Raw genomic sequence first — 22,889 nt, 5'->3', positions numbered from 1 at the left:
CCAAAATTGAACTTGTTATGCATTTCCGGACATGTTTAGAGAGAAAAACCACATCTAATGAACTTCTCTCAAGAAAAGAAGCTTATTGACACAAAAATAATTTTTCAGTTGGATTGTGGCTAATCAACAACTTTACTATTTACTAGTGAGTTTCTCAATCTTCTATCAAATTCAGGAACTGAAAAATAAATAAAATAAATTTTTGAATCAAAATAAAAATTATAAAAAATTTTGAGATTGACCACTCATTTTCTCTATGTTTTACATTATGGTCTTCCTACTTTAAAATCTTATCTTCCTACTATAATCTAAAATTTTATCTCATGAAAACTATCTCTAATAAACTCATATCAAGAAGAGAAATCCATTGACACAAAAATCCTTTTTTTAGTGGTTGAATTGTGATCAGCCGATAACCTTGTTGTTTCTTAGCGAATTTTTCTCTTTTCTCTGAAATCTAGGGACTAAAAAATAAACTTTTGAATCAAAATAAGAAATCTAAAAAACTTTGAGATTGAACACATATTTTTTACATGTTATACATTGATGTCCTTTTACTTTAAAAGTTTATCATATACTACAATTTAAAATCTTATCTCATGGAATAAAGTAACAATAGTATTAAATAAAAATAATTGATGATGAAAAAAAAAGAGAGAACAAAAATGAAAGAATAAAGGAGGGAGGTGATTCGCTATTCACCTAAAAAAAGCCCAATTCTTTTAGTGTTGTTAGTAATGACTTCATGTTATTTGCATATTCAAAATGTGAACCAGGTATGACACGTGGTCTAAATTCGGATTGCATGTGAATAATTTTGGATGGAATTGAACCAGCCATAATAACTTTTCAAATATGTGTACAGTTTGAATACCACGTCTTTTTTTATCTTTCTATTGGGTAGGTTACCAAAGTGTTGTCACGGGCTACTTCCAGAAACACACACTGTTTTTAATTATAAAACAATTGAAAGGAAAAAAAAGCATTTTTTAACAATGCAATCAAGAGCTAATAGCATTAAAATATATATGATTTGGCTTTCAACTAACATATAAGTAACATATAAAAAACTTAGTTAAATTGTCTTGAATTTCATATAAGAATCAAATTGTAAAATATAAAGGGATATCAATTTATCATAGACATTGTTTGAGTAACTCAAAATAAAAAGTGGCATGATGAACAAAAAAATTGTGGAATCCTAACTTTTAAGTGAGAAGTGAAGTCCATCAATTGTTAGCTAGTAAAGAGTAACAAATGTTTGTCAACTCCTTGTTACTACAAAGACCTGAATAACTTAGTTAAGTTTTTGTAAAAATATTTTATGTATCCATCTATGTGTTTGAACCCAGTGTATAAAATGAGTATAATATATACCTCAAACACTCCCTTAGAAAGTAAATTTTTCCCTCAAAAGAAAGTAACCTAAGAAAACCTAAAACATAAAGTAAATTTTTCCCTCAAAAGAAAGTAACATAAGAACACCTAAAACTTTTAAACTTTCTTGAGCAAGCATTGATCATATAGTTTCCTCCACCAATACACGTGTCTAATTAAACAACCTAATAACCATTATGTAAAGTAATGAAAAAAAAAATTTATAAACAATAAACAAAAATAAAATTGAGAAAACCAAGTAAAAAATAAAGATCAAGATATCTCACATCGTAACACAGATAATTTACCTGGTCATGTTTAATAAATTCCTCTATCAAAATAAATTTGTAGTAGAAAACATATAAAATTTGTAATAGAAACTGACACATACATAAAATTTATTAAACAATAATTATATATATAAAAAAACAATGCAAGGTTGCACATAACACATAAAATTTATTGAACAATAATTAAAAAAAAACACAATACAAGGCTACACATATGAAAAATTTTATATATAAAAAATCAATATTCAAAATAAAAATTTAATCTATATAAAATTAAGAAAAAATATTACAGATAAATCATACTCACCTCTCTAAAAACTAAATACACCTAATATCATTTAAAAATAATCTCAATCTAATTAAAATATAAACCAAAAATTTATTTGAAACAATATACACAAATAAAGCATGATTTTTTAAAAAACTGGAGAAAAAAAGAATTTTTTTTAAAATCAAGCTAGATGCTTTTCGGCCTGGTAAGCCAAGGCCAATGCCTAGCCTAATGAAGTAATTGTCTCGTGCTCGGGTCTGCAATGTCAGGCACAAGCACAAGCTTTAAAAAAAAACATTTAATGCGTCGCCTACTTCAACCCAGAATTTGGCCACTATAGTGGTCGGAAAAAGGGGTTCGTCAATTTTTCACCTAAAAATCTCATTTTCAATCTATTTTTTACCCAAAACACTTAGAAAACATCATAGAGACCTTTTTAAACCAATCTATGGCCACTAAAAAGCCCAAAAACCCAAAATCCACTTGGAACAAAAATTATTCCTAAGTTCAGATTTGTTGTTTTAGGTGTTTTAAAGGTAAAAACAACACTAAACATAACCCCCCTCATCATATGAAACTTTTTGACACAAAAATCAACTGTTGTGGTGGTTGAAATCCTTCATAACAACCACTTTCTCTCTCTAGGCTGGAATCTGACGATTCCCTCTTTCTCCTCCCAATAAAAAAAGGCTGGAAAAAAAGAAGTTAAGTACCAAAATGTATTGTCTTAAAATTCAAGAGACCGTCACTTTATACCTAAAAAATATAGAGAATTAAAATGATTGTTTCAACAAAACTTTCAATCCGCCCCTCATGTTACCCAAGATTTTCACTTCAGTTCTGTAACTTTCAATTCAATCCCCCCTAAAAAAAATATGCAATTAAAGACTAATTTAGGTTCTGAAGAGAAAAATCACATAAAATACATTACTCCAATCCACATTGAATTACAATAGAATACATAGTAATCCAACCCCCCCCTCTCTCTCTCTCTCTCTCTATATATATATATATATATATATATATATATATATATATATATATATATATAAAATAATAAAAGATATGTAAGGAATCAATTTATTTATGGATGGAGATTAATTTTATTTTTTTAGTTTAACGTGGGTAACCGGGCCAGCTTGCACGCACCTCGACTAATTCCACAGGCCTTGAAGTTAACGACTATATAAACCTCCAGTGGTCATCATATGAGTAACCACAGAGCTTGAACCTGAGACCACAAAGAGAGCAAATCTCTTGGTTCCAAAATCTTACCACTGGGCCACCATTTAGATGGTTAATTTTCTTTTCCAAACATTTTTAAAAGTGGATCCTCTCATTTGATAGGTAAAATTTTAATAAAATTTATCAATTTATTAACATATCCAATCGGAGAATTTTTTATTACTTGGCTCAACTTTATTCACGCGTGCCTACCCTCCTTTATCGGTTGCAAAAGGTATTGATATTTCAATGTCAATTGCTAACGAGGCCTTATAGTATACGTTTAATTAATGGTTTACACGGGAACGTCTTGGTCTTAAAACGACGTCATCGCTAACTGTTTCAAAAAAAATAAAAAAAAATGAAAACAAGATAACCACGGTTGACTTTCTGACGGGGCGACCTAATGTTTGAAAGTGGGAATTTCAGAGAAACAAAGTTTATTTTACAAAGAATATAGATAAAAATAACAATAAAATATGATAATATTTCTGAGATACAGGAACCGGAAAAGTCCTTTTCGGGTATCTTGAACGGGGAGAACTTTTGACCTGTGAGTGGATAGGCCACGAAGCTTCTAGGAATCAATGCAGGAGCCACCACGAAGAGAGGAGACCTCTTCTATCAAAACCAACCCCAAGTCACACCTCCCCGTTTGCCTCGGAGGCGTTGATGGTGAGAATCGCCCAGGTTTCTCGATGCTTCCAGAAGCACAAGCTGTTTTCTGCATTTACTTCACTGCCCCTGGATTCTCTATTTTGCAACAGTTTTATTGAAACTCCGTCCATTTTAAATACTCGCAGAAAAGCTGCGCTGATTATCCCAAGAAAACAATGTTTTCAACGCTTCTAGAATCTTCAGACTTGGCAACTTTATTTTTTGTCGAATTTTAGAATATTTAATTAGGAATAATATTCAATACTTGATTTGTAGGAAAGTCATACATTCAAAGAGGAAAAAGAAAAAAAAAAGAAATTTAGGGAATTATTTATGATTTTAGATGAAAGTATTTAAATCGATTTTATATATATATATATATAAAACTAGCTTTCTATAATTAATTATCATAACTTAAAAATCACGTCATTCATTACGCAGTAGAATGGAGTTGGCCACGTGTTGAGTCCCCAAGGGAAGGGGTAGAAAACTGACGGCCAAAAAAGATCCTCATAAATTAATGGTTTTTTTTTTTGTCCATGAAAAACACACGCGTATTTTTTAATCTTAACTTAAATAAAAAATAAAAAAACTTAAACTTATTAAAAATAAATTTAAAAAATAATAATTTAATATGTTTTGAAAAAAAAATTAAAAAAAATATGATAGAATTTAATAAATTTAAAACTTATTACAATTTTTTTTTTTGACAAACCCTTATGAATGTTGGTAAATCATGATATTCTTGATCAAGTTTCTTAAAACAATTTTTTTTTAAGATAAAATAAGTCTTTTTCTATTGTTTTTTTAATTTTAATTTTTTTATATTTTTAAATTATTTTGATAGGTTAATGTTAAAAATAAATTAAAAATAATAATTTAATATGTTTTGAAAAAAAATTAAAAAAAAATATGATAGAAAAGAAAAGGATATATTTGTCAAATAGTGTTGTGAAATTAAAAGAATAGTACAGATTTCTAATCCCCCACGCTTCCCAGGTTGGACCGCGTTAGGGATATATAACAGGCAGCCCACGAATTCAACTCATAAAAAAGAAAACCTCACAGATTCCAATTTCATAGATCCCTCCCTCTTCTAAACAAATATTCATCCATCCTTTCTCTGCCTGCAATCAATCTTTCATCGTCTGTTGTTAAGAATCATGGCCGGAAACAGTTCTTATGAGACATCATGGGCTGATCAATGGGACTACAACAAAGATCCTGTTGTCTATCATAACAAGGACGGCAGCAGCAGCAATTCGACTGCCAAATACAAGCAGAAGGTTGGAGAAGGGCTTGGAAAGACCAAACAGGTTGCTTCAATTGGGTTCAAGAAGGTGAAAGAAGGGACCTCTGTTGGCTTCCAATGGATCAAAGAAAAGTATCAGAAGACTACCCAGAAACGCTAGTTTTGTCACACCATATATTATTATGCATAGGTTTTACCTCTCTGTACGGTCTGTTGTCTTGACAACTACTGTCTTGTTTTCTTCTTCTTCTTCTTCTTCTTTAGTCATGGTGTTTTCTGCTTTTCCATTCTTTTCGTTCATTTATCGTGTGTATCATAGCTAGGTCTCCATCCATGCTTTTTATGTGAGATATCATGTTCTATATATTTTGATTTTCCTTTCTTGTGTATTGATTACTGGATCAGATTTATGTGCTTGGCCTCTGTTTATTACCCTTTGAAACGAGTAAATTAAAACCATTGACTTACAAAAGCATGGTGCGTGCCATCTTCAAGTCACCGCCGGTCGTTTGGCAAGGAAGGGGAAAAACGGAGGGGGAAGAAAAGGGGAGAGAAGAAAAGAAAAGAAAAGAAAGATATGGAAGGTTTTTTCTCTCCCCCGGCCTCTCTTCGTGGGGGAAGATTTTTCTTGCTAGGGGATACAGTCTAGTCTGGTGGCAGATTCAGATTTAGGCGCCATGTTTCATCATCTGGTTTATTAGTTAAACTTTGAACATGATCAAAAGCTTAATCAATATTTTTCTATAGCCGGATTTTTATAAAGCTCCTCAGATGATCCTGTTTTCAACCTTAACTCCAGATGAATCAAAGTATTGTCCTGTATTTCTTTTTCAATTGATTGTTATACATATCTTAAAATAAAAAATATAAATTCATCAAATTTAAGAAAACAATAATTAAAAAAAAATTGAATACTAACATACCACAAAATCCTGAACTCAACTATCTATGAATTGTTGTTCATTTTTTTGGCGGATATCAGCACGTGTGTTTAAACAAAAAGTTTTATTAGGCTTGACTTGCTTCTAGGAACTATAGTCTGCAAAATGTTGTTAGTTAAATATATTTATAAAAAACAACTAATAAAAAAATGGATGAAATAAAAAAAATCTATCATCTACTTTGCATGCAAAATGATCAAAACAGAGTCGACAGTGTGCTTGGTAACGAAACCATGAACACAACAATATTGATTTTCTACACCGGACTATGACCGTCGTGTGAAACGCGTGAACATCATGTGTTGAATGTATTTCGTCCATACAGCCTCTGAGATGTATGACAGTCTGAAATCCTTCCAAACCGTCACATCATTCCAACCTAAAAGCTCTCTTTTTTCACATATTTTTTGGCTTTCTTTTGCGTCTTGTATAAAAAATCACACAGCCTATATGGTACAAATTAATTATATGTTAGTAAATGAAAAATAAAATTTTAATATTTGAAATAAAAAAAAAAGTATCATGAATTTGATCTAACCTAATTGTAGCGTGATTCTCCGTGAACACAATGATTCTCATTTTCTACACCGGACTATGACCGTTGCGTGAAATGTGTGGACGTTACATGCTGAATATATTCCATCCATACAGTCTGTGAGATGTACGACAGTCTGAAATCCTTCTAAATCACCACGTCATTTTAGTCTAGAAGCTCTTTTTCTTTCACATATTTTTTGGCTTACAAATTAATTATATGTTAGTAAATAAAAAATAAAATTTTAATATTTGAAGTAAAAAAAAGTATCATGAATTCGATCTTACCTAATTGTAGTGTAATTCTCCCAAACCTTTCTCGCAACATTATTATTAGTTCTCTCTCTTTCAAATTTTTCCTTGTAGTAAAAATTTATAAAAGGAAAATTTCACTAATTTTAATAAACTAACTAAATTAACATAAAAAGATATTTAAATTAATACTAACCTTAAACCTTGAAAACCATGCATCGACTTACGATTTTCATTCAAGATGTTTGGAAACCTGACTCCATTAAAACAATGAAATTTTCATCAATGATTTAAAGGCCGATGTTATTATTCTCGCAGCCTCAATGTTTGTAAACCTGAAATTGCATTCGTTAAATGAAATTATTTTTTCAAAAATTATTAAAAATATCGTTGTGAAAGCAAAACAAACTTACATTGAAAAGTTGTCCTTCCATTAGCTTCATACTTGCAGGTAAATGGATCCCGTTGTGAAGGGACCCCCCCCCACAACGTTGCGGTATTGCACTCGATGAGCCCGTGTCATAAGTCGATGTTTGTGCCTGAAGTGCAGAAGAAATGAGAAGAAGATGAAGCCTTATCTATTCTGATTTTGATCTTTTAATTTAGTTTTACCAATAAAATTACCGATGAAATATTAAATATTAATATTTTTCATATTTTCGTCGATGATTCCATTTGTAAAGTCAAATTGAAATTTAATAGTCTTGGTATTTTGATGTTTTTTACCATCGGGAACACAAGAAAAATTAAATATTAATATTTTCATTGGTGTTTTTGTCTGTAAAGTCAAATGAAAATTTTTAACTTGCATGAGAATTTTCAAAAAGCTCTCTAAATATTATCAATGACTTTTCATTCTGTCGGTGATGCCTTTGGAAAAAAAGTGAACAATCAAAAGAACATTAATTATCAGCACATTGAGAAGTGCACAGTTATCATAATCACTGGAATATACCGACAAATATATTTCGTTGGTATACCCATATATAATGAACATCGTTAATAATGTTAGGGAGAAGGGGAACAGCTCCCATAGTCACTTGAATATACCAATAAAATTATTCCATCAGTAACTCCGTCGATAAAAATATCACATCACCATACGATTTGTTTTTTTTTAATCCCATTGTAATACCATTTATAATTCTATCGGAATATATCGAGAAATTTTTTTCATTGGCATATTTATAAATGTACTTTACCGTCGGGTTAATGTTGTTGGTAATGTCGTTTATAAAAGTTACATGTCATCATAATGTTTGGTTTTTTTTTCATTTCTTATTCTTCCACTGCAATTCTCTTGGTATATATCGAGAGAATTTTTTTGTTGGTGTTTACCGAGGGATAAAAGAATGGAAAATTTTGTTAGTAAAGGTTATCGCAATATACTGACAGAAAAATTCAGTCGATTTTTCCGTTTATATTTATTAATTTTCTAATATTTTTTCATCCCCTTTTTTTAATTTATTTATATGAAAATTAGGCTAATATGTAACATCTACCTGCGTGGAAACTCACAAAATTCTTTACTTGAAGACTTTGGTTTTTTTTTCTGGCTGAATAACTAAACTTTAATTTCATTTTAAATGTATTCCAGCTAAACTTTAATTTCATTTTAACTAAACTTTAATATGTTTCAACATAATAAATAAATAGTTCATTTAAAATAAATTGTGTTCTATGCCTTTTCTCTCTCTCTTCCTTAATTCTTCAAATTTATAAACCCCTTTTTTTTTAACTCAAACCTTACTGGTGAGACTTTATACTAAATATTTTATATCATAATTTTGAACTATTAAACAATGACAGTTTACAATTCAGTAATCTTAAATAGATACTCTTTGAACCTTATATCTTTTAAGATGATATATAGATAACCCTTCACACTCCACAATATATCGAATATATAATATTGTTGGTTGAGCTTCCCTTTTACTTGGAGGATGAACTATTTGCTCAGAGTGGAATACCAAGAAAATGTATTATATTAATGATATAACACAGAGCACTCTTTTATTCTCACATTCTCAAAACTCTTTTTATTTGGAGGACGCACTCAGTTTTTCTGCCCGCTCACAAAATGGGAGATGTCCTCCCTTTTTATACTTGTTTATGTCAGTTTCTCACACCGACTTGCATAGCAGAGTTATTTTTTTATGATACACGTAGGAGTTGGCAGGTGTTTAAGTCATGGATGCAGAGAAATCTAGAAAGTACGTAGGAGAAAAGGTCTTGGAGAGAGTAAGTCAGTGATTAATTAACACTCCCCCTCAACGACTGCTCTCTCTAAACATTAATCTAGAGATCATGTTGAGTCTTCTTCTAAACTCTTTATTAATATGTTGATTTGGTAAATAAATCTGCGACTTTTCTTTAATCTTGCATCTCAGTCGCCTTGCAGAACTTTCTCTCGAATAAATTGTTCATGTGCTTCGACATGTTTAGTTCTTGCATGAAATACTAGGTTTTCTGCTAAGCATAAAGTACATTGATTGTCGCAATGTAATATAGTTGGACAATTAAATGGTTCGTGAAGATCTTCATTAGCTGCATTAGCCATGCATTCTCCTGAGCTGCCATAGTTGCTTCTCTACACTCAGCTTCTGTAGTTGATAATGATACAGTGGGCTATCCTTTGCTGCGCCATGATATTGACCCTGAACCAAGGCTGAACACATGTCCAGTGGTAGACCGTCTTGTGTCGCGGTCTCTGACATAGTCAGCATCATAGTGCCCTAGCACCCTATATGGTGTTCCCTTGTTATAAAATATTCCAAGATCCATAGTTCCTTTTTACATACCTTAATATCCGTCGAACTGCTTCAAGATATAGTTTCCTTGGTTTCTCTATGAACCAACTAACGACTCCAACTGCAAATGTGATGTCCGGTCGTGTTATCTTCAAGTAGATTAGACTTTTACAAGTTTTTTGTACATTGTTGTGTTTTTCAATTCTCTACTTTCTTCTGCATATAATCTTGTATTGGGCTCCATGGGGGTAGATATTGGTTTGCAATCGAGCATCCGAACTTTTGCAAGAGATCTTTTGCGTATTTCACCTGACACAAGAACAAGCCATCATTGCTTTGTTGTATTTTGAATCCAAAGAGGTGCTTCAACTCTCCAAGCTCCTCCGCTTGAAATCTCGCCGAGAGATTTACTCTGATTTGCTGAATTTGTATCTCATCATTGTCGGTACTGATAAGATCATCTACGTAGATTAGGATACTTTCGAGTTTTCCATTTTTATCTTTTATAAACATACTTGAATCTATCGGTGCAATAGAGTATCCAGCCTGAAACAAGAACTATGCTATTTTATCGTACCGAGCTCTTGATGACTACTTTGGTCCGAGCTTTCTTTAATTTGCACACATAATCTAGATGAGTCTTACTCTTAAATCTTTGTGATTGTTCCACACACACACACACACACACACACACACACACATATATATATATATATATACACAAACACACACACACACACACACACACACACACATATATATATATATATATATATATACACACAAACACACACACACACATACATTTATGTATGTATGTATATGGAAATGCATTCATAACATCAGCTTCAATGACTTATTGGCTGCAATTCTTAGTAAGACTCGTACTGTAGTGATTGGCTGCTGCAATTCTTAGTAAGACTCGTATTGTAGTGATCGGCGGCTGCAATTCCTAGTAAGACTCGTACTATAGTGATTGGCTGGAATTCTTAATAAGACTCGTATATTATAGTGATTCTCGATACTATACTTAATGTTTCATCGAAATCTATCTCATATTGAATGTATTTTAGCTAATTAGTTAGTTATATGTGATATTATTATAGTTATATAAATATTTATTATTAATAAAGACTTAATTTATCTTTAATATTCATATAATATTATATTAATAAATTTAATATTTGATTTATAAATCTAAAGTAAAGATAAAATGTTTCGCAAAGAAAATTATAAAATTGTTATACTTACACTCAAGCTTGTCGTTATTCAGAATCACGACATCTTAAAAAATAGTGAAATGAACTGCACATAAGAAGAGAAAAGAGGGAAAAATAAAGAAAGAGACCCCAGAGGCACACCAAAGCTCCAATTATGACATCACCAGTACCATCAGAAAGATCTTGACGAGACGAATCCAACAACACCAAAAAGAATTATCAATGATGAATTGAGTATGTCACACTTGTCTTCCAAAGGTGTCGTTGGATTCGTCTCATCTAAATTACAATGAGGAGAAATGAGAGAAAAAAATAAAAAAAAATAAAAAAGACACTGAAAGTGCAATGAAGCTTCAATTACAATACCATCAATCTCATAAAAAAGATTTCAACAAGAAAATTTAACGATACTACATAAAGTCATCAACGATGACTTGAGTGAGTTACGTTTGTCATCGAAGGCAAGTAAATCACCTGCCATCTTTGGACGGCAAGTGTGATACACTCGAGTCACTATTGGTGACCTTTTTTGATGTTATTAGATTCATCCCGTTGAGATATCTCTAATGATACTAGTGATGTTGTGATTGGAGCTTTGGTAAACCAATAGGATCTATTTTTATTTTTTTCATTTATCCTCGCGTGTAGCTCTTTTCATAATATTTTTTTTAAGATGCCGCGATTCAAAATAATAAAAAGTATGAATATCATGTTTCTCAATCATGATATATACAAACTCTATATTATTTTACCGATTTTTTATAAAATATTTATTTCACTAATATTTTAAAAAAAAGTGGTAATAAGCAAAAATAAGCCTGAAAAAAGCTTATTCATCATTCATCGAGACTTTAGACATATGTTTGTCTAGAGCCTTTTGATTGGCCAAGATATTCTCCATCCTAGTAAAAGTTGGCTCTTTTGCTCATCCTCGGGTTGCCGTAATGATATCGTTAGCCTTAACCCATGGATAACAATTCTCCCCATCCTTGCCTCCGATATTGCATGCAGAGGATCTAATTTCAAAACTTCTTCACAAAGATATTTCACTTCAGTCAAGTATGGGCTCACTGTCATGTCTTTCTGGGAGATTGGCCAAAGCTCGTTCTCCAATCTTTGGAGCTTTGCATCGTTCATCATACCGCCAGAGTGTCCCATGCCTCCTTGGGTGTCTTCACATTTTTTATTCGCTGCAATCATTCATCTTCAATGGTGACAAAGAGAACGTTATGGCCTTTCCAGCTTTGATCTTCCATTTCTTCAGCTCTACCATGGCCGTTAGTGGTATGGCACTGCTACCATCAACAATATCTCAGAGATACATGCCGAGCAGGTAGAACTGCATGTGAACCAGAAATGTCTGCCGTGATGACTTGGTGTGCCCGACACTGTGCTGAGGAAATCTGGTCCCCGACCGGCTAACTTCACAGTCCCCGAAGGTGGAGATCGGTTTTGGAGCAAACTGATGTGTTTTTTTATTTTTAGATTAAGTTTGTGATTCTAGAATAATTTTATTAGTTTTAAAATTAATAAAACTCGAACCAGTAATTTATTTATTTTTATTTTTTACATGAACAATAATTGCAATTTTATGATGAGATTTCCACAATAATTATAACTCTCAAGTATACTTGTTAAAATTTGATGGGATGACTAAGATCTTATTTATTTTTGTATTTTAAAAATATTTTTAAAAAATTTAAAATATTTTATTTTATTTTTATTTCAAATTAATATTTTTTTATGTTTTAGATCATTTTGATGCACTAATATTAAAAATATTTTTAAAAAAAATAAAAAAAATATTATTTTAATATATTTCCGAGTAAAAAACACTTTAAAAAATAATTACAATTATACTCTCAAACAGGCTAGTAAAAAGATCTGCATCAAAGATAAGTCAATATTTATTTTATTAAAGTGTTGACAAAATCAGATTTTGGATAGATTTGGTTAAGTTTATTGAATTATTGGAAAATAGGTTTGATGTTATAAATATTTTTTAAATTTAATTTAAAATAAAATTCAATTAATGGATAAGAAAAACCTTTAAATCCTAAAACATTGTTGTAATAAGTAATCTCATTTTTTCAATCTCGTATCAAAAACAACTTGAAAAAAAAAAGATGTACACGAAATATGGATTGATTTGTACACAAAATAGAATTACAAAAGTGATATTCCATTGAATAATTCTTTTTAAAGAAAAAAATTCCTTTAATTTTGAAACTACTTTTAATACTTTATGCATTCCCGCAAAATAAAGTCAAGCATCGGGGAGCTTGTACAGCGTATATCAACAAATAACTATTTTTTAATGGTTATATATAGTTGTGATTATTTTTTAAAATAATATTTATTTAAAAATATATTAAAATAATATTTTTTATTTTAAAAAATTATTTTTAAAATTAATTTATCAAAATAAAAAAGATATTAAAATTTTTAAAAAATGAAATTTTTCAGAAACCTTTATAAAGCACGAAAAGAAACAATTGCATCATATTCAACCAACTCACTGAAACACAGTCAGAGTGAACATGGCGATCCATCTACCTAATCGACAGCTATTCATCGACGGAGAATGGAGAGAAACCGTTCTCAAAAAACGCATCCCCGTTATCAACCCTGCCACTGAACAGATCATCGGTCAGTTTACTCACTCACTATATATCCGTATGTGTGTGTGTTTTGCTGGGTTAAAACGTTCATTTATGTCACTAATGAATTTTTTTCTTGCTTGAAATTTGTGGGTTCTTGTTATTTTAGTTGTTCAGTGATCCTGAATCTCATAAAAGACTTGCAACCTTGAAAATATTTGATCTTTATGGTTTTGTGGAACATGGTACTTGTTCAGGTGATATACCAGCAGCCACTGCAGAAGATGTGGAGATTGCAGTTGAAGCAGCTAAGAAAGCATTTTCTAGGAACAAAGGCAAAGATTGGTCCTCCGCGTCAGGTGCTTATCGTGCCAAGTATTTGCGTGCTATTGCTGCTAAGGTACAGTTTAATTTGCAGTTTTGCTGATTTTTTTTGTCACTCGCAACTCCCAAGATATATTACTACTTAATAATCTTGGATTTCTTTTCCTACCTTGCAGTTTGCTTGGATTCATCAGTTTATTTTGCAGTTAGTTATCTGTTGGCGTGCAATTAATTTCTGAATTGTTTAATTTTCTCTGAGATTGTGAACGTTCATTGTTTTGAATTTTTTTCTCTGTGATTGTGCACATTCATTGTTTTGAATTTCTTCTCTGTTATAGCTATTTGTTTTGCTTATGTGTCTACGCTTTACTTCTGATCACTATATATGTTCTTAAGAAATTTTCGTCATTTATCAGGTTAATGTTGTGTGGAATTACATAGGTTATGTTCTGTCATTTAGTAGTGTTTGGAGTCAAAATCTGAGAGGGATGGTTTCTTGGATTGCTAAATAAGAAGCTCGCATTTTTTATATTCAAAACTTTAATGACAAATGATGTGTGTCAAATATGGAACCCGTTTTTCTTTCTAATGGAGTATGAGATAATCATTTGTTATTGAAGTTTTTTTCTGCAATTATATCAATCATTTTCTTAATGTTGGCCATTGAACTTCCCTGCTTGTCCCGGGTTCCAACTCCTATTTATCTTTGTTTGTGTGCAGATAACAGAGAGGAAATCAGAACTAGGAAAACTTGAAGCAATTGATAGTGGAAAACCTCTAGATGAAGCACTGTGGGACATGGTATGCTTGTGGCACTATCGAGATAGTGAGTTGAGTATTATGTGCATTGTCTTACGTGGGAATTCTTGTTGTCCAGGATGATGTTGCAGGATGTTTTGAGTACTATGCGGACCTTGCTGAAGGCTTAGATACAAAGCAGAAAGCTCCTGTTTCTCTTCCTATGGAAACATTTAAGAGCTTTGTTCTTAAAGAACCACTTGGGGTTGTTGCTCTGATCACTCCATGGTATCTGATGCATCACTGTGTGATACATTTATGCCTGCTTCTTTCTTTCTTATGTAATGTCAATGAATGTAGCACTGTAAAAAAAGCACATCATGGTTTTTGTATTATAGGAAATTAGGAAGCTGGAAGAAAGAATTGTGTGGATCTGAGAAGATCTATTCATTGCATGGAAAAAATATATAAAATGAAGTGTGACTTATTAATTTCTTAGCATGTTCAAGAGCCTGGAGCTTCTAACTTTTCCATAATCTTTATCTTGCTAATAAAATGCCTTTATGAGTTGAGACCACTGGTGCCATCATAGTTTTTTAAGTACTATGTTGTTTTGATAGTAATCATTCTCTTAAAATTGTTCAGTTGAAGTCTATGCAAGAGAGTGGTTTCTTTAATTCTGCAGAATATTATTTGAAGAGTCTGCTTTCCATTATTAGATTTCAGTTGTGAATTATTTCTATCCAAGTCTTGTAGCAACCTTTTACGGTTCTCCATTGAATTTGTTGTCGCAATCTAACTCTCACTTCTCCTGAGATGCAATGTGTTGTTGCAGTTATACTGGCTGCTTGTAGTTGCACTTGAACTCTACTTTCTATGCTATCTGGAATGCTGTAGTCTGGGTTATAACTTGTAACTTTATAATTGTCACCTAGATGTCGACTTGCTAAATTCACAATGCACGCAACCATGGTTTTAGTTCCTCTCTGAAGTTATTTTTGTGCTTTCCAATTTAGTTTACAATCATTGATGAGGACTGGTCAAAATCCTTTTTGGTGAAGAAATGAGACATCTGTAAAATACATTTTGCTCCATTGCTACCATCATTATTTGCTACTTCATTATTACGTCTTAGTTTTATATCTTACCTAATTCCTTGATCCCATTCTTGAGTTTATGAAGATCTCTAATGTGATGGTATGTTGTCTCTAGGAGTCATGTTGGCTGTCAGTTTTTGTTTTTTGGGACTCTCTTCATTTGTTACTTCTAAATTCTAATACTAAACCAGATGTTATAGAAACTAACTATTTCTTGTCTCTTTTATTGAAGGAATTACCCACTATTGTTGGCTACTTGGAAAGTGGCTCCAGCCCTGGCCGCAGGGTGCACTGCAATACTGAAGCCTTCTGAACTGGCATCAGTGTACGTCTGTGCCCTTAATTTATTGGAGCTTGCATAAATTCTGGTGGTGGTTGGCCACGTTTCATGTCATTTATGATGTTTCTGATTTCAGGACTTGTTTGGAGCTGGGTGAAGTGTGTAGGGAGGTTGGTCTTCCTCCTGGTGTCCTCAATATTTTAACTGGGTTGGGCACTGAAGCAGGTGCTCCTTTGGCATCTCATCCCCATGTTGACAAGGTTCAGTATTCTGTTATTATTTTCTTGTTGGACACCTTTTCAAGTCAGATATTGATGAGTACTACTTTTGGGTTTTATATCTACCTTGCTTTAATTGCTAATAAGTTGTTGACAGGTTGCATTTACTGGGAGCACTGCTACAGGGAGCAGGATAATGGCATCTGCAGCTCAAATGGTCAAGGTATGTCTTGTGCTGAACAATTTTTTGTCACTTATTATATGCTGCTTGCTGATTTATGCCTAATCACTGCTTGTGAATTGTAATATCTTGTCAGCCTGTTTCAATGGAGCTAGGTGGGAAAAGCCCAATCATTGTTTTTGAGGATGTTGATCTTGATAAGGGTTGGTTCCCTCTTAGCATTCCTTGTTTTTTACTCTAAAGATTTGTTTTTCAACAATACATAGGGGAAGCAAGTATGTGATCATGCAGGTGTTTCTATTAATAATAGATTACTTGCTTTCTTCCAGCGGCTGAGTGGACCCTCTTTGGTTGCTTTTGGACAAATGGCCAGATATGCAGTGCAACATCCCGTCTTTTAGTGCATGTAAGTGTGATGCCCTCTGTGCTTAATATGCATGTCAAATCACTTCCATTTTGTGAGGCCAAAGTTGGGATTTTATATGTTAGCAATACCTTTACCACTTTCATCTTGTGCACGTTCCAACACCTTCCCCTTGCAGTTTACAGCTTATGCTCTGGGTTGATTTTCCATCCCTTGAAAAGCAGAATTGAACTAAAGATTCCTTTTAGCTACACCCAGAACTAGTAAGACCCTATAAAATGAATTTAGCTTCTTGAAATAGAGAAGCAGCACTGACCCTGCTCCAAACTCCAAGCCAACAGCCTTAAAGAGTTTTATAAATGATCCCCTGGAGCTGTGAAGATTACCAAAAACCAAATGTAGCTAAGAGTAACCAAATTTTGGAGTTTGTGACCAAGTCAAAGCATGAAAAGAAACCCTACATTGCTGCTATCCAAACATTAAAACAACATTGTAAGGTACATGTGTCTTTGACAAATGAGCTATCGAACCTTCTCAAAAGGCAAGTCTTTAAAAGTTCCCTCCAAGTCAGAGATTGCTGGTGTCTGGGGTCACTATAAAACATTAACAGCGGCGGCTAATCTTCTTCATCTTCGAAGATTAATTGAAAATTCAGCTGTTTCTTCAAGAAAATGGTATTCCCCGAGGACAATAAATGCCACTTTAATACAACTTTCCTAATCTTGTAACTGTAAATGAGTGACTTGCCTGCAACAGCTTATCCACTTAAAAGCTTGGATTTACTATGAGTGAGAAAATGGATAAGAAATGTTTGGCTATTTGCATCCATCAGTGTATAGTTTATCAAATGATATGTTTTTCTTAAAATGTGTTAGCCTTGTAAAAATTTAAGATTTTATTGGCTTTAATATTTCAGGAAAGCATTGCATCAGAATTTTTGGACAAGCTTGTCAAATGGACCAAAAAAATTAAAATTTCTGATCCTTTCGAAGAGGGTTGCAGGCTTGGCCCACTTGTCAGTGGAGAGCAGGCAAGTAATTTTTAAAATCCTACATTTTCCATTTCTCTTTGTTGGTTCAGATGGGATGATATTTCATTACAAAGTTAACTTTTCGACTGTGTTTTGTAAGTAGGCAAGTATTTGTTAAAATATCATTGTTTCAATTAATATCTGATCTGCTGCTTAACTTGTGATCTCAAATAGTCACATTATGTATATGTATTTTATTTTCTTTTCTTTTCTGAACAATTAACTCTTCTTGGTGAACTAAACCTGCTAATTTAATTATTTACTTCATTGCTGCAGTATGATAAAATATTAAAATTCATTGCAACCGCCAAGAGTGAAGGTGCAACCATTTTGAGTGGTGGGGATCGTCCCAAGGTATGTATATTTCCTGCTTTTGGTGGGATTGCTCTGTCTCTATATCTCTCAGGGTATTTGAGTGATTTTTAAAAATATGTTGTCAGCATTTAAACAAGGGATTCTTTGTTGAACCAACCATCATCATTGATGTAACGACCTCCATGCAAATCTGGAGAGAAGAAGTTTTTGGGCCTGTTCTATGTGTTAAAACATTTAGTACTGAAGATGAAGCCATCGATTTGGCAAATGACACCCAGTAAGTTTGTTCTTGTATCTCAATAAAGACAATGAACGTGTCTGAATACTTGGATTGGATATTATCTTCGTCATCTTTGTTGTTGCTTCCTTTGTTGTTGTTTTTTCCTCTGATCTGCTCGGTTCTTGTATGTTTTATTCTGACTTTCTATGGATGTCCCACAGTTATGGCTTAGGAGCTGCTGTTATATCAAATGATCCAGAGAGGTGTGATCGTGTAGCCAAGGTGAGACTTGAACTAACAATTAATCATGTGCAAATAACACACCAAAATCTGTTCAGAGGGATTATTTACTTTTTGAGATAAATTTTCTTCCTCTACCTCCATTTTGCAGGCTTTCCGGGCAGGTATTGTCTGGATCAATTGCTCACAGCCATGCTTCTGTCAAGCTCCATGGGGAGGCATTAAGCGCAGTGGTTTTGGGCGTGAATTAGGAGAATGGTAAGAACCTAATTTCCTTAAAAAGATCTGCAAGAGACTATTTTTTATCAGCTAAATCCAAACGTTTAGAATTTTATGAATACATAACCAGCATTTTCCCTCTATTTTTGCATAATGGAGAATTTTTTGGTTATGATGTAAACTGTCTGCAGCCTTTTTTCTCCCCTCGATAAATTATTGAAATTACTCTAGATTGGCATCAACTTAGTGCTGATTCTGACTCCTTTTGCTATCCTTTTTCTCTCAGGGGACTTGAAAACTACTTAAGTGTGAAGCAGGTAACTCGATATATCTCTGAAGAACCATGGGGTTGGTACCAGGCTCCCTCAAAGCTATAATAGCAAGTTTTCTGAAAATGAAAATGCGGAACAGCAGTTATAGTAAAATGATGGAAATGTGTGTCATGTAATGAACTCGAGTTGTGTACTGAATTGAAACTTTGAGCAGAATAAGAAATGTTTCACCAAACTAGATTGTTGTCTTGTATGGTTTAAATAATGTTACCCGTTCCTGCTATATCTTCCATGCGTTGCCTTTGCTGGTCCTTGCCATGAACTACTGGTGACCCTGTAAAAAATCTGGAGCATATATTGGTTTAAATGGGCATTTACTAATGATTCATTTTTAATTTTTAAGGGAAGCATTCAGGAACCAACCTAATAGCTGATAATAGGTGGTTATGTGTCTTCTAATGCAACGGTGACTTGCTTGTTTAATGGTTTGAGGTCAACCAAAGTAGACGCCTGGAGAAACCTGCGGCAACTTGGTTTTGTCAACTGGAAACATGGTTTGCATTTTGATCCTGCTTTCCAAATCATAAGAGTAAGAGAATCAAAGTTGACACTGGGAGAAATCTGCGGCAGAACTCTGCAATCAGAAACTCTCAGGAGTCAGATCCACTGCTGCAGACTTCTGTATCCTGCTAGCAGTAATCGAGGTTTTCTTGCCCGATCGAGATCCTGCCTCAAACAGGCTGCTATGCCTCTTATTTCCCATGCGAGGGACTATTCTCATCATCCATAGGTATAAGCTATCTATCTCTTTACCCATGCAAATCTATCTCTTTACCCATGCAATCTGACTCTTGAGGATGAGTTAGCACGAAGTGGGATGTCAATATATGACAGCCAAAATCCCAAGTTAACCCTCGCACCTCTTCCAGAAAACCTGTTTCATTTGACAGTCAACTAAAATTCTCACACTGCAATTTCTTTTCCAACAATGATATGGATGTGCCCTTGTCTGCACCTCATATGGTTCATATGAGATCCTGTTAACGCTGCTAGTTAAATGCAGTACTTTACTCATCAACGCAGAGCACAAACATGTTGGCAGGCACCACGCACAGCCTAAACGAATGCAGTCGCGACTGAACTTAGCACAGGCCTCATGGTGTTGCAGTGGATGCTGGAATATTTCTACCTCTTTTCATCTGAAACTTGCAAGTACATTTCCCCAACGTGACTGATTTACTAGCCTTGGATTGGAAGGCATGCCTGAAATTGCACAGGCCTCACGTTTTGCCTCCTTTAGGAAGCAAGTTTACGCAAGATACGTGCTTCATGGATGGCCAGGCCCACGTAAATAAATTAAACCTGTCAACTGGGGACATACCATATTTATACATGAATGTATGCGTGGCTGACATGATTACCAGATCAGAATTCTGAGCCCCGTGGGCACCTTATCTCCGTGAATAAAACCGAGATACTGTGATGGTGACAGTGATGATTTGCAGATACATTTTGTGGTAGTAATTTTGACTCTCATCACTTCTTCACAAAGACATTGACAAGATCGTTTGGTTTCGGAGATAAGGATGACACGATTCTCAAAAAAGATAAGCTTTAGACAATATTAAGAGCCCGTTTGGCAACGAGGTAGAGGTTGCGTTTCTTCAAAAACGCACTGACTCAGTGTTTGGTTAAGGAAAAAAAGCTGTTCACTGTGTATGGGTCCCACAACAAATTGCGTGCGAAACGCTGGTAATTTGAAAGCAGAAAAATGCTGCTTTTTTGCGCGGCTCTTGGAGAACAACCATGCTACACTGTTCAAACAGTGTAGCATGATACACTGTTCATTGAACAGTGTATCATGTGAACAGTGCGAATTGCACTGTTCACGTGAAATTCTTTTTTTTTTTTTTTTCAGCCAAATAAATTTTTTTAACATTTGTATTTAAAAAAAACACTAGTATAAAATGAATTAATTAAATTCACTCGTACTGTAATATCAATTTTATACCTGATAATATTTATCTACGCTAAAAAAATTATGAAAACTGTAATTTTTATCGGATGAATTTTGTACGTAATGGAATTATAAATAGTTTAATGAAATAATAAAAATTATTTTTTATAAAGTATTTTTTATTTCATGATGTAATAGGAGTAATTAATTTTACAATATTTAAATTTAAAATCATCAATATTAATATATATATTTTTAAATTATTTTATAACCTCAATTTCAAAAGCATTTTTAACCAAACACATTAAACTACTTTTTCTTCAATCTCAATTTCAACCATAGTTTTAACCAAACACCAATTTTTTTCAAACCAACCTCAACTAAAAATACTTTTTATAAAACAACTTTTTTCAAACCACAACCACAACCGCTACCGCAATACCAAACACACTCTAAGGCACCGTTTGGGAACGCGGCTGCGGCCGCGTTCCCAAAAAATTTAAAAATTTTTTATTTTTATTTTTTGATAAAATTTAATATGGTTTGTATGTTTTGGATCGTTTTGATGTGCTGATGTCAAAAATGATTTTTAAAAAATAAAAAAACATCGTTGGCATGCATTTTGGCACGAAAAGTTATTTGAAAAGCACCCGCAACCACACTGCCAAACACGCTCTAAATACTCCATTGCCAGTGAGCATATAAATGTCCGAATCAAGTGAATTCAGCCAGAACATTTTAACGTCCCAAGAGCCAAGTAAACCATGTTTTTTTCTTTAAATTAGCACTGTAATACAAAAAAATAAATATTAGACCAGTTAAAAACATGTTTATAAAAATAGCTGCGATTTTTTAAAAATATATATATCTTATTAAATTTTTTGAAAGCTAATTTAAATTTTAAATTTAAAAATTAATTACATGTTATCTTTATCACAGCTGCAATAAAAGTATAAAAATAAATAAATATTAGTCTCCATCTCAAATAAATAAAATCTTGCGTTGTGGGTTGCATTCTTTACTAGGTCAAATCATTCCAGAAGTCTATCTTGATTTTAATCTTGGACGAACTGTATTCTGGTTAATTTTTCGCAATTAGAGTTGAAAAGTCCTTTGTAAACAGAGTTCATTCTTATCCAATTCCATGTTCACTCAAAAAAAAAAAATTAGAAAAAACAAATCATATTCATTAGTTCTCCAATGGGACAAATCATGCTAGCTTTATTTAAAATTTAAAATTTAAAAAGGTTATTTACTACATGGGATTTAAAGACCTATAATTTTTAATATAATAACTATTAAAAACTTATATAGTTATTAATTTTAGAGCTTATGTAACTAGTTAAGAGATGTACAAGCTGATTCGAACATCTATGTTAATAAAAAAATTTAAAATATTTTTTAAATTTATATATATATTATTATTATCATTATATCATGATTTAGTATTTATTTTTAAAGCCTTTTGGAATGTTAAAGTGCAGTTTAGGCTACAACGGACTTAGATTTATACTTTAAAAATTACAATTGAACATTTTATGATGGCTTCTTGCTCGATCAAAGCAGCTTTTGGATTAAAAAATTGGAATAGAAAATGTTGCATGGAGGAGCACATTGGTTTAGCCGCATGTATTCCATTTGTTCTATGGGAGGATTCAATATATAACTATTAGAATAGTTTAATGCTTTACTGGATTTATTTTATGTAAATTCAATAAATTTATTGACCTAACTAGATTAGTTAAATTCTGATAAGGTGATGATCTCAAGTTAAATTGATTAAAACCATGCTCAATAAAATTATTTATATATGAATATATTTATTTAATCCGTGTAAACTTTTGTTTTGACCTTCAATGCATACTATAGTTAAGATTAAAATATTAAAATAATAATATATTATATCAACATGGATAAACTCAGTTTAACCTATCAAATACACTATTTAGATCATGAAACTTGATAACTCTATAGAAAATAAAAATAAAAATTAATAAACTCAATTTTCAATCAACTATATGTTGAAAAATAAAATTAAACATAAAATTCAACAAAAATCTAAGTCG

The 22,889-nt window shown here is 32.6% G+C and overlaps 2 protein-coding genes and 1 long non-coding RNA gene across 3 annotated transcripts; 2 read left to right on the top strand and 1 right to left on the bottom strand.

Moving 5' to 3' along the window:
* The first annotated feature begins 4,853 nt into the window (after window positions 1–4,853).
* On the top strand, window positions 4,854–5,460 carry LOC133678468 (uncharacterized). Its single transcript, XM_062100764.1, has one exon. The coding sequence runs from the start codon at window positions 4,983–4,985 to the stop codon at window positions 5,229–5,231; it is 249 nt and encodes an 82-aa protein (XP_061956748.1). The 5' UTR covers window positions 4,854–4,982; the 3' UTR covers window positions 5,232–5,460.
* Window positions 5,461–13,262: 7,802 nt separating this feature from the next.
* LOC133678050 (aminoaldehyde dehydrogenase 2, peroxisomal-like) lies at window positions 13,263–19,149 on the top strand. The gene is made up of 15 exons (XM_062100208.1): window positions 13,263–13,417; window positions 13,626–13,768; window positions 14,413–14,493; window positions 14,570–14,718; window positions 15,760–15,852; window positions 15,944–16,067; window positions 16,183–16,248; window positions 16,343–16,409; window positions 16,536–16,612; window positions 17,487–17,600; window positions 17,877–17,954; window positions 18,041–18,192; window positions 18,357–18,417; window positions 18,527–18,633; window positions 18,881–19,149. Exons 1-15 carry the CDS (start codon window positions 13,309–13,311, stop codon window positions 18,969–18,971), a joined length of 1,512 nt encoding a protein of 503 aa, XP_061956192.1. The 5' UTR covers window positions 13,263–13,308; the 3' UTR covers window positions 18,972–19,149.
* LOC133678051 (uncharacterized) lies at window positions 19,009–20,207 on the bottom strand. Its single transcript, XR_009835888.1, has 2 exons — window positions 19,290–20,207; window positions 19,009–19,211 (listed from the first exon to the last, which is right to left on the bottom strand). It is a non-coding gene; the product is annotated as an uncharacterized LOC133678051 (long non-coding RNA).
* Window positions 20,208–22,889: the final 2,682 nt, after the last annotated feature.

Source organism: Populus nigra, chromosome 18 (assembly GCF_951802175.1).
Source record: "Populus nigra chromosome 18, ddPopNigr1.1, whole genome shotgun sequence".
Taxonomy (NCBI): Eukaryota; Viridiplantae; Streptophyta; class Magnoliopsida; order Malpighiales; family Salicaceae; genus Populus; species Populus nigra.
The sequence above is the reverse complement of the archived record's forward strand: the minus strand, read 5'-3'. Positions and strand labels throughout refer to the sequence as shown.